This window comes from Chinchilla lanigera, unplaced genomic scaffold (genome assembly GCF_000276665.1).
Source record: "Chinchilla lanigera isolate Chin_1 unplaced genomic scaffold, ChiLan1.0 scaffold00106, whole genome shotgun sequence".
NCBI lineage: Eukaryota > Metazoa > Chordata > Mammalia > Rodentia > Chinchillidae > Chinchilla > Chinchilla lanigera.
In genome coordinates, this window is record NW_004955507.1 from 1611076 (window position 1) to 1627773 (window position 16698).

Here is a 16698-nt window from a genome sequence, read left to right on the forward strand (position 1 = left end):
TGTACATAATAAACATTGAGAGCTGACTCATTTGCGACTAAGTTCTTACTAAAACGGCGCCGGACAATTTCCTACCACTTTGTCTGTAATTTGGTAAGCCCCCCTATTACTATGTTATCCTTCTTTTACTCTTTAAAATTAAAAAGAAAAGAATAGCTCTTTATCAGGTTAACCAAACTCAAACTCCTTAACCTCTGTAGTCATCCACAAATTTAAACAGTAGCAATCCATGCCACCTTGTTATAAGAAAAATCTGGTTCAAAAAGTTAAAGAATTTATATAAATGTAGTGTTTTTATCTCTAAAAATGGAGTATGGGTATAGAAAGTTACTATCATTTCTGATCCTCTTGTCAGAGTTCTCTCTCACACAACTTTCTATAAGTGAAAAATTATTGTTTACCCAGTAAATATTTCCCCTTCAAGAAGGACACTATATTTTTTTTTCATTTTTAGAGCTATAGTTTCTCCTTTAAGTTGACATACAATTTAAATTGCTTCATTCAATTTTTTTAATTTAATAAATGATTTTTTTGCCTTTTAGGTCTATAATATTTTCATGTTGTCATTGATTATTTACCAGGGAATCATAACAAGTTTATTAAGAACACTGCTTATAGAAGTCATATTTTGAAGAAAATAAAAGAACAACAGTCCATGGATGTTAGTAATCCTCAAAACTTCATTGATTATTTTATAATTAAAATGTTAACAACTCAGTTATCTGTTTGCTTGTGCATTTTGTAGTTCACTGATTAATTCTATAGTTTACAGGGAATGTTTAAATGGTGAAGGAAGAAATGCTTAATAAGTTCACATTTGTCTCCTATGTATAGGTCTACACAATTATCATGAAGAATTAAGATTTGTTAAGGGCTAGGGATATAGCTTGGCGGCACAGCACCTGCCTAGCAAGTGTAAGGTCCTGAGTTTAATTCCTGGTACCATAAAAAGAAGATTTGTTATGTAACTAGAATATATCCTGTTTTGCAGGTATTAATCATCCACCCGCAGGAAGACAGAATGCCCATCTAACAATTATGAACAAGTAAACTATTCAGAATATCTATCCATAACATTTAGATAAAAACAATTATTTATAGTAAGTGTGTGTGTGTATGAATGAGAAGAAAAGTCTTGATCCAGAAGTTTCCTGGGGGGCTGGGGATTTAGCTCAGCGGCAAAAGCGCCTGCCTGGCATGTGCAAGGTCGTGAGTTCGGTTCCCGATACCGGAGAAAAAACCAAAAAAAAAAAAAAAAAAAAAAGACAGAAGTTTCCTGGGTATCTTGATGTTTGAGTGCATCTTGAAATTTATGTGGTAAGGGCTATCAGATGGGTCAAATGCTACATGTAGAGGCTCAGAAGTGTGCAATAGCAAAGAGATCAGGTGGATAGAAAAAGCAATTGAGTATGACTAAAATGAAGTTGGGCAGATAAAGAAATGAGATTGTTTTCAAATCAACAGTAAGCATGAATATTGTCGTGGAGAGTTCTGATCTGATCAGGGAGAAATATGCTCCAGAACAACAATGGAATTCAGGCAAGGAAAATCCTTCAAGCCTTGTAGAATGAGTGGTGTGATGATAATAGAGCTAAAAGACCAGATGGAGATTTTTTATCTACTTAGACTTCAACTTGTTGAGAATCTGGGCCACAGAAATGCAGACTAATCTGAAATAATACCATAGCCATAGACTTTGCTATACACATTCTCTGAGACACAGGAAGAGAATCAGTTACTCAATATAGAACCAACATTTTAGAAGAAATGGAACATATAAAACTGAGAAGTGAAGAATATCATATGTATATAAGAAGCATTCTTTGGAGAGTATTTTTGATAGAAAGGAAAGCATACAGTCAAATTTTACAGGCTGGCGTGGCAAATTTCAGTAATACCAGACACCCTATTTGAAAGGTTTAACCAAGGAAGAAAAACTTGGCTAGTGAACTTAAGTAGTGGTAGGGTCAAGCTGAAAAACTATATAATAATGGCAATACAGACAACATAAGGATATTTCTATGAGTGCAAGTTTCTTACTGAAGTAGGGTAAGGTAGATTCCAGAACACACCCTGAAAAGCCAACTCTAGGGGAAAAAAATTCCTTTTTCTAGCTCACCATTATTTCATTGAGCTATTTTGTAGCACTGGATAAATATGATAAAACAGTCTTAAGTCAAACTGTCAAGGAGTCAAAGATACTATGAGATGACATTTAAAGAATTATTTATGCGATTTGAGCCAGACCCTCAAGTTAAGTGCCACATAAAGAATGAATGATATGAAGAGACTGGAAGAGGGAAAAAGCAAATTACATTCTGCCTTCACTTTTCTTTATATTTTATATAAACAGAATTCACAGTATATGGTCTTTAATGACTTATTTTGGAATTTAATCTTTATTTACAGGATACTGCAAAGTATGAAATTCCATATAGAAATAAACACCTTCAGAGGATAAGCTTCATACAGTGTGTACAGTTTGGAATTGTTCAAGTATAGTTTTGTTGTAAAAAGTGCTACGATAACAAACCACATTTAAAAAAAAAGTTCTTAGTAGAGAAACAGACAAACTTATACCTAACATAGTACTCAACAAAAATGATGCCTCCCTCAGCTGTACATTTAGACATTAAAGGTACCAGAAGCCCCATCCTGAACTTGGAAGGCATAGCCTTCAGAGGTACTTTCTGGCACAACATTTTGATCTTCTTTCTCTACTGAGAAATACTTCTCAGTCAAGTTTAAGGAGGCCTTGTACACAGACTCATTTTCATGGTTCTGTAGAGCTTCAGTCTTGTCCAAGCCTCCACATCCTTTGATCATTTTACTAAACTTCTCAGTTTCACCTAATTTCTCAGCAGCTTGAAAGATATTTGAAATAGCACCGAGAATAACAAGAATAACTTCTATATCTTTTGCAGTTAAGAAGTTCATCAATGGTTCTATTATAGCACAATGAACAAGGTATACAATATGTTCAATTGTCCCACCACTTGTATAGTTGGTCACAGTCCACACAGCTTCCTTTTGTTTTTTAAAGTCTGCCTTAGAGAGAACCCTGACGAAGAATGGGACTAATCTGTGATTTACAACTTGTATCTGGTCCTGCCGGCCGGCTGTGATGTTTAACATTGTCCAGGCAGCTTCCTTCTGAATATTAGTCTTGGGGTGGGTGAGCAGGCTGGGGAAGACAGCAAGAGCGCCTGCATCTAACACAATCTGAGTCTGTTCACCTGTTTCAGTAACAATATTCCCTATGGCTCTTAGCCTGTGAGTCATAATGGGCAATTCATTTGATCCTAGAAGCTTCACCACATGGGGCACAACTCCCATTTTTACAACCACTTCAATGCATTCACTTGGACCACTGGTAAGATAAGAAATAGCCCAGCAGGTATCTGCTGATACTTCAAGATCATTGTAATGAAGAAGACAAACCAAAGTAGGAAGAATTTGCTCAATAGTATCTAATGGGTCTGTAAGATTCTTGTTGCAGCAAAGGTTTGAAAGTGTCCAGATAAGATTATATAAGTGACACCTGCTAAAGATGACACATCAGGAACTGCAAGAATTTTTACTAGATTTATAAAGCAGAAAAATTTAAGGGCAAATGAACAGAAATCTACCTCAAATTGTAGTAAAAGAGAATCATGGCCCCACAACCAGTCCTTGGATTTCAGCCAATTTATAGACCAGAAACCTCTGAATGAAGGAATGCCTTGATCCCCTTGAGGAAGGACTCTGGTGCACTACTGAAAATTTGTACTATTTGTACTATTTGTACTTTCAGTGTTTCTCCCATCCTTCTCCAGAAGGACTTATAGCCCTTGTGTTGGTTTGGGGCTTATTTTGCAAGGGAGAACAATGTAATACAGGACACATATTTTATAAGATTATTTATAATAGTCACCCAAATAATTATATACAAAAGAGTGCAGGAGATCTGTCCACACACTATAGACCAAGAATCCAGCTGAGGGCCTGGATCCCGCGATAATGTCCTGCATGAGTCTAAGTTAAGACCTACAGCTCATAACAGTGCTTCCCACGAATCCAACTGGAAGCCCAGAGCCCATAACAATATCTCATGCAGGCCTGTTTCATGGATCTGCACTGCTAAGGCCCAAAGGTCAGTGGTGGAATCTAGGAAGTCTGTGCCAGTGGGATGAAGGATCTGTGCTAGCAGGCTGAGGGATTTACACGGGAGCCAGGAAGTGATGCGCAAAGTAAGAACCAGAGCTCCCCTGAAAGGTACCACAGCCATCCTCAACAACAGTGAAGTCCTGAGCTCCTCTGATGATCAAGATGGCTGAGTTCCCATCAAGAAAGCCAGTGCAGCAAGCTTCTCCAGGAGATTGGCAGTGCACCATCTTCCCCTCCAGAGCCAGGAAGTGATGTGAAAGTGAGAAGCAGAGCTCCCCGAAAGAGAACCGAAGCTATTCTCAGTGCCAACAAGGTCCTGAACTCCTTGGAGGGTGAAAACAGCCAAGTTCATCAGGAAAGCCAGCATGACAAGCTCCTCCAGCAGAACCAACAGCTCCCCACAGCTTCTATCAGCTCCCAACAGCCTTTCTCTGCTCCCAGCAGCCTAACTTCTTTTCCAGTTCTGCCTCTTATGCTGCTGGCAACAGTCCTCAGGTGGGCCTCCCATAACCAGCACCATGCTTACTCAGTTCAGCTGGGGGTTATAAGTTGACCACCAGTTGTCAATCCACTAGAGCCCTTTACCAGGGTAACTGTACACTGGGGAAAGGGAAATGATCAGACATTTTGGGGACTAATGGCACTGGTTGTGAACTAATGGTTGAGTCCAGGGAAACCAAAATGTCACTGCGGGCTTCCAGTAAGACTAGGGATCTATGGAGGTCAGGTGATCAATGGAGTTTTAGCAAAGGTATGACTCACAGAGGGTTCAGTAGATCTTTAAATTCATACTGTAGTTATTGTCTCAGTTCCAGGATACATAATTTAGGTAATTTACTTAATAACTAGCAGATTCCTTTGGTTCTCTAACCTGTACTTTGAGGACTATCATGGTTTGAAATGTCAAATAGACGACATTAGAGTTGCCTATACCTGGGAAAATAAGAAATAAAAAACAATGTCATGTCCCTGGAGAGACTGAGATTGCAGAGACTATTGCCACTGTCAAGAGTTGAAAGATACAAGAGTGGTATCTTTCCCAATACATCCCATTTAATTCTATTTGGCCTGCATAGAAGACGGATTGGTCTTAGAGAATGATGCTGAATTACCATAAACTCAATCAAGTGGTTACTCCATTTGCAGCTTCTGTACCAGATGTGGTTTATATACTTGAGCAAATTAACACATCTGTATCTGGTGAGTGGCTACTGATTTGGCAAATGCCTTCTTCTCCATACCTATGTATAAGACCCACCAGAAAGTGTGCTTTCAGCTGGCAAGGCCAGCAATACACCTTCACTGTCCTAGCACCTAACTCTCCAGCCATGTGTAATACTTACTCTGCATGGATTCTGATGGTCTTTGTCTTCCACAAGGTATCACACTGGTCCATTACATTGATGATATCATGCTGATCTGATCAAGTGAGCATGAGGTAGCAACAACTCTGCACTTAAAAGCAAAGCATTTGCAACCCAGAGGATGGAGGAAAAATCCAACTAAAATTCAAGGTACTGTAAGTGAAATTTCTAGGAGTCCTGTGGTGTGGGGAATGCAGAAATATTCCTTCTAAGGTGCAGGATAAGTTATTGCACCTGGCTTTCCGTACAATCAAAAAAGAAGCACAACACCTAAATGGCCTATTTGGATTTTGGAAGCAATACGTTCTTCCTCACTTTTGTATTTTACTCCAGCCTATTTACTGAGTAACTTGGAAAGCCACTCAAGTTTTGAGAGGGGCCTAAAACAAGAGAGGCTCTACAACAGGTCTACCTTGCTGTGCAGGCTGCTCTGCCATAGGGGCCATATGATACAGCAGATCCAATAGTATTGAGGTGTCAGTGGCAGATAGAGATGCTGTTTGGAGTCTGGCAGACTCCCATAGGTGAATCACAGTGTAGACCTTTAGGATTTTGAAGGAAGGCCCTGACATCATCTGTAGACAACTACTCTCCTCCTAAAAAGCAGCTCCTAGCCTGTTACTGGGCCTTAGTGGAAAATGAACATTTGACCATGATACATCAAATTACCATGCAACCTGAGCTTCCAATTATGAGCTGGGTATTATCTGACCAATCAAGTCATAAAGTTCGATGTGTACAGCAACAGTCCATCATTAAGTGGAAGAGATGTGTACATGATTAAGCCTGAGCAGGTCTGGAGAGCACAAGTAAGTTACACGAAGATGTTGCCCAAATGTCCATGGTTTCTACTCCTGCTATATGGCTTTCTATTTCCCAGTATGTGCCCATGGCCTCATGGAATGTGCTGTACAGTGAGCTGTCAGAAGAAAAGAAGACTAGGGCTTGGTTTACAGATGATTCTGACCATTATTCAGGCACCATCTGAAAATATACAGCTACAGCATTATAGCCCCTTTCCAGAACATCCCTGAAATCTGCACAGTGGGCAGAACTTCAGACAGTATAGCCAGTCAGATATTTTTCCTAGAAGAAAAAATGGCCAGATGTGCAACTATATACTGATTAGTGGGCTGTTGTCAAGGTCTGGCCAGATGGCCAGGGACTTGCAAGGATCATCACTGAAAAATTAATGACATAGACATTGGGGGAAGAAGTACGTAGACAGACCTTTCCATATGGGCAAAGGATGTAAAGATATTTGTGTTTCATGTAAATGCTCACCAAAAGGTGACTTTGGCAGAGGACTTTAATAATCAAGTGGATAGGGTGACCTGATAGCAGTCAGCCTTTTTCTTGAGCCACCCGTCATTGCCCAATGAGTTCATGATAAAATGGCAATGGTTGCAGAGATGCAGGTTATGATGGGCTTAGCAACAAGCACTTCCACTCACCAAGGCTGATCTAGTGCCCAGTGTGCAAGTAGAAGAGATCAACACCAAGGCTGTGATATGACACCATTCCCCAAGGTGATCAGTTTGTGTCCTTGTGGTAGGCTGACCATATTGGACTGCTACCTTCATGAAAGGGGCAGTATATCATCCTTACTAGCATAGACACTTACTTCAGGTATGGGTTTATCTTCTCTGCACATAGTGCTTCTGCCAAAACTACCATCCATGGACTTGCAGAATACCTTAGCCACTGTTATGCCTTAATCACACAGCATTGCCTCTGACCAAGGAACACATTTCATGGCCAAAGAAGTGAGGCAATGGATTCATGCTTATGGAATTCACTGATATTACCATGTTCCTCAGCATTCAGAAGCAGCTGGATTGATAGAAATGTGGACTAGCCTTTTTAAGATGCAAATACACACCAGCTACATAGCAATACTTTGCAGGGCTGGGGTGAGGTTTTTCTAAAGGCAGTATATGCTTTGAATCAGCATCCACTACTGTATATGTTACCATGTCTCTCATATCCAGGATTCATAGGTCCAGGAATCAAAGGGTAGAAGTGGGAATAGCATCACTCACCATTACCTTTATTTTATTTTTTTTTCTGGGTATGTAAAAATGTATTTACATTTATGTATTTTATTCACAAGTAAAACAGAGAAGATGGAATGTAACAATAAGCAGAAACTAATTAACAGTCCAAATGTCAGACAAAAGTGGGGACGTTTGCATTTCTGCACTATAATTTATCTTTTTTTTTATTTTAAAGAGTAAAAGAATAACAATAATGGGGGGGGCTTACCAAATTACAGACAAAGTGGTAGGAAATTATCAATGGTTATTGTTTTACATATTGTTATCTACAAGATAGTTTCTCAGGAAAACAAATAGACAAATAATAGTGAGTTACAGACAAAAGAGGTAGGAGATTATCAATAGTTGTTGTACTCTACTTAGGTATCTTCAAAAGAAAATAAATAGAACTATACATGAGTGACCTATTGAATAATCATTAACTATTCTCAATGGTTGTTGTAGGAAACATAATAATAAACATGCATCCATTTATGAAATAGGACAGGAACAATACAAACATTACAGAGTTATGGATAGATTAGCAGGAAAATATCAATGACTGCTGTAATACATGTTGGTATCTTGGAAGTGGTTTCTCAGGAAGACAGAGATATGCAAGAAGGCTCTAACAAATAGTTACAGCCTAAGGGTTGTCCAAAATCAAGTGAGCCATCTGGGGCCAAAGCCATTTTTTGTAGCGTTTCCTCTCCAGCCTCCCATCGCATTGGGACCCCACAACCAGTTAGTGTCCTCTCCCCAACCATCAGCACAGGCAGCAGGAATCCTGTTGCAGACTTCTCCTGTTGCAGGCTCCACCACAGCCTGTACTGTCAGGGGAAGAATGGCTTCCAATGAGTCTCTGCATGTATTGTGCAAGGTCCTCCTGGTTTACAGCTTCCGAACGGCTTTCATGAACCCAGTCCACAGGACCTCTGACTCCTCGGGCTTAGTCTGCATTCTCCTGTTCTCCGAGTCCTTGTTCAGCAGCTGCTCCTCTGCTGACTCTAGACCTTTCTGGTTCTCAATGGCAGGAGCAAGAATGGCCCGTTGTATAGCATGTGTTCCCAGGGGTTTTTCCATGTTTGAATGATTCACACACGTCCTTAGGTGGGCATCTGCAGCCGGTGCATGGTGGGCCAATTGTGTCATTGTTTCTCTGTGTCATGATAGTTCTCAATTGAGCAGCGGCAGCCGGCCTGAAGGCTGGCGCACCACAGCACTCTCGGCCACATGGCTCCCTGTGCACTGAGGGCCCTCCCTCCGGGGGCCTACAAGGCAGGAAGTGAGCCAGTCAGAAGACAGGCGCTCCCTGCCAGTGGCTCCCCATGCGCTGGAGGCCCTCCCTCTGGGGGCCTACAAGGCAGGGAGCGAGCTGCCGGTTGGAAGACCAGCGCTCCCCGCTTGTGGCTCCCCATGCGCCGGGGGCCCTCTCTCCAGGGGCCTATGAGGCAGGAAGGGAGCCAGCCGGAAGACAGGCACTCCCCACCCGTGGCTCCCCGTGTGCCGGAGGCCCTCCCTCCGGGGGCCTACGAGGCAGGGAGCGAGCTGCCGGTCAGAAGACCGGTGCTACCATTACCTTTAATGACTAGCAAAATTTTTGCTTCCTGTTCCTGTTACCTTATGCTCTGCTGGCCTACAAATCTTCATTCCAGAGAGGGAAGAATTGTACTAAGAAGCACAACAGTGACTCCATTGAACTGGACACTAAGATTTTCCCCTGTTCATTTTGGGCTACTAATGTCTCTGAGTGAACAGGCTTAAAATGAAGTTATGGTGTTGGCAGGGGTGACTGGTCTAGGCTATCAAGGAGTAACGGGAGAAAGGAAGAATAGACTTGGAGTACAGGAGATCCCTTAGGAAACATTCTAGTATTATCATGCCTTGTTGTTAAGATCAATAGAATCTACAACAATCCACTCCAGGCAGAATGCCAAATGATCCAGAATCTTTAGGAATGAAGGTATGTGTCACTTTGCCGGGGGAAGAACCAAGATCTGCTGAGATGCCTGCTGAAGATCAAGGGAATACAGAATGGGTAGTAGGAAGTACTGTAGTTGTAAATACCAATTTATGCCCACTTGACCAGTTACAGAAATGAGAATTGTACAGTAATTGTAATTACTCTCTCCAATTTTAATATATTTGTTCATATCATCAGTTATACCTTTTTTAAAAAATTCCTGGTAACTTCATTTGTTCTGAAGTCTGTTCTATCTGAAATAAATGCAACTACTCACACTTTGATTACTGTTATTGTGGTATTTTTCCATTCCTTTGCTTCTAAATTTTTTTTATTTTAAAGGGAATAAAAAACAATAAAAATACAAAATTTCAAAACAAGATGATAGGAAATTAACAATGGTTATCATATTGCAGATTATCTTCAAAGTAGTTGCTCAGATTATCAGATCTAGGCATGTAAAATTGATCAAACAATGTTAAGTACTAACTATTCTTTTCAATAAATTCATACAAACTAGTGGTACAATTATCTTAGCTAGTGTGTGTGTGTGTGTGTGTGTGTGTGTATTTTTTTCCCTTTCCTTTTCTCCTTCCCCTGATCCCAGTTGTTCTTTCCCTTTCACAATATCTATTGTACCTTTTGGATCTTATTTACTCTTTGAGTTTCTTACACTAGGGAGACAATACGATGTTTATACGTGAGTCTGATTTATTTCACTTGTGAGTATGGTCTCTAGTTGTATCCATTTACTTTTAAAAGCCTCGAGTTTATCTTTCTATATGTCTTTATGGTTCAAATGGGATTCTTATAGACAGCAAATAGTTGAGTTTTATTTTCTGTTAAACTCTGACAATCTCTGTTAAGTGATAATTTATATTAGTGACATTTAAAACCCTTACTGATGTATTTGGAATAATTCTCAATTTTTACTGTTTTCTATTTGATGCCCTTGTTCTTTATTTCTATTTTAATTTTGACACCTTTTATGCTTTTTTGTGATTTTAATTGAGTATTTTATGTAAGTCCACATTCTCATACACTCGATTTTGGAAAAAGCTAAAGCTGAGTCAAAATGCTCAACACCCAAAGTTAAGGGAGGAAAGGTTTATTTTGCTCACAGTTTGTAGAGGTTTCAGTCCATAATCAGCAGCTGGATCCAAGGTAGGGTGGCACAGCAGCAGGGAAACTGTTCATGGTGGCAAAAAATACCAAAAGCAACAATGGAAGGGAAAGGGAGCAAGCCTCTTTTCCTCCCATATATTGTATGCAGGCACCTACTCCAGGGTGGGTGTAGCACTCACACCCTCTATCCCAGCATTAGACTATGAACCAATTACATGACAGATTAAGCCACCTCTGAAAAGCCTGCCCCTGGTAACTACATGAGGCTTTGGGGGACATCCAGACACAAACAATAACACTACCATAGTAAGTGGAGATTCATAGTCAGATTTAATTTGTTTAAGAAAACTAAGTGCTGTCTTTGTCCTATGTATTGAGGAGAAAATCAAGACTTACTGTATATATCTTATAATGTTTTAGTTTTGCTTTGAAAAACACATGTGCATTATTTTTGTCATCAAATAGTATTTTTTAGAAATAGCTAATGGTAGTCAATTTAGACAGGGTCATGGAGTTAGGTTATTGAGAGAAAAATAAGAAGTGGCATCTTCAAACAGGTGTGGAAGCCAGAGAGGAAGTGACTCAGAATTGAGCAAGGTGGCACACGCCTACAATCCTAGCACTCTGGGAGGATGGGAAGGAACAGCATTAGTTCAAGCCCAGCCTGGGTTACTTAATGACTTAGCAAGACCCGGTTTTAAAATAAAAAATTAATAAAACGATAAAGGGACTGGGGTTGTAATTCAGTGTGAAGGCACTCGATTTTTTTCCCTACCACCAAGGCTAAAAATGGCAAGAATCATATGGAAAATTAGTCAAGGGAAGAAAAGAACCAATGAATTCCAAGAACAAACATATGCCACGCAATTCTGAAGAAAGTTTATTAAATAATATGTACAATAAAGATAGTAATTCAACACATCTATTTATCAAATCCACCGCAATAAAGAAAAATAAATGAACAAAAAAAGTGTGCCTGCATAGTACATGCTCTCAGTGTGTAATTTAAGTGGAACACTTTAAATTAATTGGTTATACATGTCAGTTGCTTTTCTTTCAGAATGTATTTTTGTAGTAACCTATTCTAGCAATAGAACTTAATGCTACTGCAGATAAATAGGACTGCAAAAATCCATCAATGAAACAAAATTTTAAAAAATTATAACTGAGATCATACTTTCTCCTCCCAAGAAAATAATTGTTGCAAATTTTAACAGTGTATGATGGCTATTTTTGTGCTAAAGTCTGCAGGTGAGTTATATGGAATTCTTTCATTTAAATAAAAAAGCAAAAAACTTCATGACTTCCTTATCTCTCCCCCCTTTCATTCAAATTTTTAAAATTATTTTTTATACAAGGTAGGTACACTGGCTATACAAAGTTAAATATACATATTTACAGTCCCACTTCTCAAGCACATGATTTTTTTTTTCTTCTTTTACTGATCCCAGAGAGACTGCAAAAGATAAGTAGTTTGGGCTTGCCTTTGCCTGGAAGCATGGCTAATATATCAAAATGTGTCTCAAGACATGCATCAGTTAGTTGCACCTGCTGTAATAAACCTGTAGAAACATTTCAGCATAAAAATAGGTACTTTATATTACTAAATGTCTGAAGACAAAAGAGTAATTGGAAATACTTGTTCTTTGTTTTGTGATACATAGGAAGCAAAAGTAATGCATTTTAACATATTTTATTAAAGATGGGCAAACTGATGAGTCATACCTGGATTTTGGGCAATATACAAAGATGTGAGGCTGGCATTGTATGCAAATGTGGTGTTACAAATTGGTTTCATTTTCTAGCTGTATTTAAAGAGGTGTTCAAAATTACCTACTTAATCAAGAAGCACCCCTCAAAAGACTATTAGATTATATCACGTTATTAATGGTTTGCATCTAAGAAAGACCAGGAAACATATTAGCCAATACAAGGATTACATTCCAAAATGGGAGTAATGCTGCCGTGCAAGATGCACGTGCATACGCATTTCTACTGTATTCCCTCAGAGAGAGAGGGAGAAAATGAAACAACAGTGCTCCTGAACGGTGGAGCAGACCTTTCACTTACTGTCACTGAGACCTAAAGAAAATCATGAAGCCTCTTTCTATCCAGAAATCCCCTTCCGCACAATTTCACAGTCTTTTTCCTTGGGATTAAGGCTCTGGTCCATTTTAGTTCAAAACAAATGTCTGTGGGGAGAGGTAACACATTCATTCCCCTTGTGAGTCATTTACAGTTTGGTTTCTTCCTGAGAGCCTCCTTGAAAGAAGCACATGAAGAAGGTGAGGGTACTGCAGCGGACTGGTGGGCGGTGGTAGGATCCTAAGATGGGCATCTGGAAGAGCAGCTGAGTCAGGGTGCTGAACACAAATTTTGCTTACTCGTGAAGACTCCAGATTTGGGAGCACTGGTTCTGGGGCAATTCTTAGACATGCACAGAGAGATCCAGGGCTTCCAGGACACAAACCTATGACCGAGAATTGCTACATCTATTTGTGACCTTGAACCTATATTTGTGGGGCTAATGAGAGTATGAAGGCTGTGGAAAAACTTCCAAGTATTTCCAGCCACAAACTACCTGGGACAAAAGCTCTCCAGGCATCCTACTTATTCAAAAATGAACTAATGGAGACAGAAGTATGACGATGCTTTCTAGGATCCTTCCAGGAGAAACTCCTCTCTTCCTCGCACACCTTCCTAGCACTTATCACAGTCTGTCTTAAGGTCCTTTTCTGTGTCTCCCCAGTCACCTCCAAGTTCCTGGCAGGCAGGAAACATTTCACTTCTATCCTTGTGTCACTAAAGGATCTAACAGAGAAGCTGACAGACATCCCTGTCACAACTTGCACACAGTTGTGACTAAGAACTCTGGGTGTCACAGGACTCCCTCAGATCCAGCACCCATCAAAGACAGACTTCCTGGAGGCTGCCATTAGTGGCAGAATAGCTGCTTCTGCACTCTGCCCTGTGGGGATGTCTCATCAGGTGTCTCAGGATTCACAGCCTTAAGGTCTATATTCTGAGCAGCCCTTGAACTCTTCTAGAGTGTAAAACTGGAGACACGGAGTCCTTCTAGGACTGGGCGTGTCTTACTCACGGGTGTCCCAGAAGCCAACACACACTGATGCATTTTAAATGAATCATTACACACTGCTCTGGATTTCCTATGAGAATAGGCCTACCAATCCCAAACTGTTCCAGCCAAACACAAGTCAGAAATAAAAGGTTAGCAACAGAGGCCTTATAAATGCAACTGCACTGCCCTGAAGTTGATTGTTTACAAAAGCCAGGGAAAGGGACACGTTGCAAGTGATCTCCAGATCCGCAGGGCTTCCTGACATGATCACATGAAAACAAGAATATAACATTTCTGCCCGGCTATCTTCTCCTCAGTTCTCAGGATGAACCTTTTGTGCTTTTCTCTCTGAACATCACAGCCATCGACAGCAATGCTGCACAACAGCCATTATGCACAGGGCTCCTAATTTGCCTCCATTTCCTTCCCTGGACCTCAGGAGGTCGGAGGATAGATTTTTACCTCGGACAGGCTGGGCACTTTCACCCCGTCAAGGGATAGCAGCCTACACTGAACCCTAGCAGCTCTTGGGGATCAGCTTTCTCCAGGGTAGCCAGGGATGGAGGATCAGATAGTCAGTAGATGCTCAGGTTCAGCACCTCTGGGTCATGGCTGGGGACCTGTGTGGCATCCCAAAGCTTGCTTTCGGCTCAAGGTCCCCTTTGATATGGGGCTTGTTAAGGCCAGGTTAGCAGGAAGCATTTCTGCCTAACTCTACTCCTGGACTTTTCTTTAGGTCAGGTTACCCAAGTGGGGGAGGAGCGCGGAAGGTTGGAGCAGCTTCCAGAAGCAAGTAAGTAAATACAGATTTACCTTAATTATTTTTGCCCAGCATATGGCTCAGCCTTGATACACAAGCTTAGCTTTTAAATACAACATTTCTCTATTCCTCTTTTTTACTTCTTACTTTATCCACTGCATTAATTTTCCTACTGGTTCAATATTTAAATAAAGAGACTGGTGTGTGAATTTTGCTTCATTCTCCAATAAGAATAATCTCTGTGTTTTTCAATCTTCTTACAGATATAAAGGTTTTACATAGTTGCCTGGAAAAGTGCCAAACTGTCTGGTCCTTCTTGAAGTACCTACAAAAAAAACACACACATACATAAAATGAGACGATCTACCCACTGAGTTCAGGGACAGTACTGTAGAGATGGATTTCTGCCTGCGTCCCTTATAAAAGTCCTGCAATTTATACAAGAGTGTATGGTTTCCAAGCACTTTCCTCTATCTTATCTCATTTTTGCTGGGTGGTAAGCAAGATAGGCATTCTAATATTCCTATTTTTCAAAAAGAGAAACCCAGGTTCAAAGAGCACAAGCAACACTTCTGAGGTCCCTTAATTGAATAAGTGTCAGAAGTAAAATCTGAATCCAGGTCTCTTGACTCCCAGTTTTTGCACAGGGCTCCTAATTTGCCTGAATCCAGGTCTCTTGACTCACTAGTTTTTCAAACATTTCTCCTTTTTGAAGGACTTTGCACATTTATCCAACACAAAGATACCTAGGATTTAGAATTTCTAAACTGTAAGATTTCTAACAGTCCCTGACGAGTACACAGCAAAAGACATTCCCCTCAGAAGCTTGGGCCACAGTCTGGTTCCTTGCTTTTGCTACCAACCTTGTTCAGGTCCCAGTGATCCAGGACACTGAACCCTCTGCGACAAAGCCCTTCTTGGGCTGCTCCTTGACCAGAACTGTTAAGTCCCTAATCTTGTTCCTTTCCTCCAGTCTCCAAAGCAGGAGGGGCTGACCTATGTTGTGTTTCCATTAATCTCAGTTTAAGACATCCTGATTTGATCACTGCCTTTTCCCAGGTGGCTTAGACCTCATGTTTGTGTCCTGCTGCTGAATACAACAGCTCAAGCAGCAGCAACCGGTGGGTTTGGATCCTTGCCAAAGTGAAACTTCTAAGCAAAAAGAACAGGTGGAGGCTAAAGTCACTTAAGACATCTAGTTCAGTCCTGAAGGAGGATGATCCAGCAGGTGCAGAGAACTGGGGTGGTAATACCCAGCGCTGGTAAGAAACTCAAACATGCTCACTCCAGGTAAGGAAAATGCCAGGTTAGCACCCCTCCTTATGGATAAGAAAAATAAGTTCTTTTGGACTACTTTACTTGTACTTTGAATGCTAAGATACTTTTTGTAGTAATGGAGGTACACTAGCAAGATATTCATCCCCAAACATTTCCCCATCCAGGGGTCTAGGGTACCTCTACGAAAGAGTCGTGCCCCTCTCCCTGCTCCGCAAAAGTGGAAATGCTCTTGGAAGAGTTTCGTAGTGTGTGTTCGCTAGTAGCGAACACACACTAGCACCGAATTCTCAAATATCACTGCCACATGCGGGGACAGCAACTGAAATATGGCTAGGCTAAAATGAGCTTTTCATGACATCAGTGAACTGGGCTGTAACTAGAAAGCATAGCCTGGATTCTGAAAGCTTGGTATGAAAAGAACGTAAACAAACAATTCTATATTGATTACATGATCAAATGGTATGTTACGAGCAAGAGGTTTATAAAATACATTAGAATTTCACTGAAGTTTTTTCAGTATTGCCTCTAGAAAATTTTAAACTTCCGGTATGGCTTACCTAGTACTTTTACTGAACTGCACTGCACTACAGTGGCTGCTGACTTCTCAGATCTGACTTTCTTCTGAAAAGAACCACTCAGGGTAACCACTCAGCTAGTGACAGCCTCAGATTCTGGGAGCTTGGGGAACACTGGCTCACTTTCTCAGCTTCTGGTGAGGCCAAGACAAACCCTTCTGTCTTCCCATGTATGCTGAGGACTCACTGCTCTTATTACTGCAGCCTGACATTGTCTTAGGAAATGCTGATCAGGGAAGAGCTGGTCTTTGAAAAAAGGGGAAAATTAAAGCAATGAGGAAGTCAGTGCTTCCTAACATTATGCTCACAACTGAGGAGAAAGAAGATAAGCCGGGGGAGGGATGAGCATCCTGAGTTCACAGTTTGACCTCA

The 16698-nt window shown here is 40.7% G+C and overlaps 1 protein-coding gene and 1 pseudogene across 23 annotated transcripts in view; both read right to left on the reverse strand.

Annotated features, from left to right (window-relative positions):
• Positions 1-2625: 2625 nt before the first annotated feature.
• LOC102029208 lies at positions 2626-5261 on the reverse strand (annotated as a pseudogene).
• Positions 5262-11491: 6230 nt separating this feature from the next.
• The window catches only part of Sorbs1 (sorbin and SH3 domain containing 1), a 226481-nt gene continuing 221274 nt past the window's right edge, over positions 11492-16698 (reverse strand). For all 23 annotated transcript variants that reach the window (XM_013506186.1, XM_013506184.1, XM_013506189.1 and 20 more), the window contains one exon: positions 11492-14798. In XM_013506186.1, the coding sequence (XP_013361640.1) occupies positions 14731-14798 (68 nt within the window). In that variant the 3' untranslated portion in view covers positions 11492-14730. The remainder of the gene's footprint in view (positions 14799-16698) is intronic.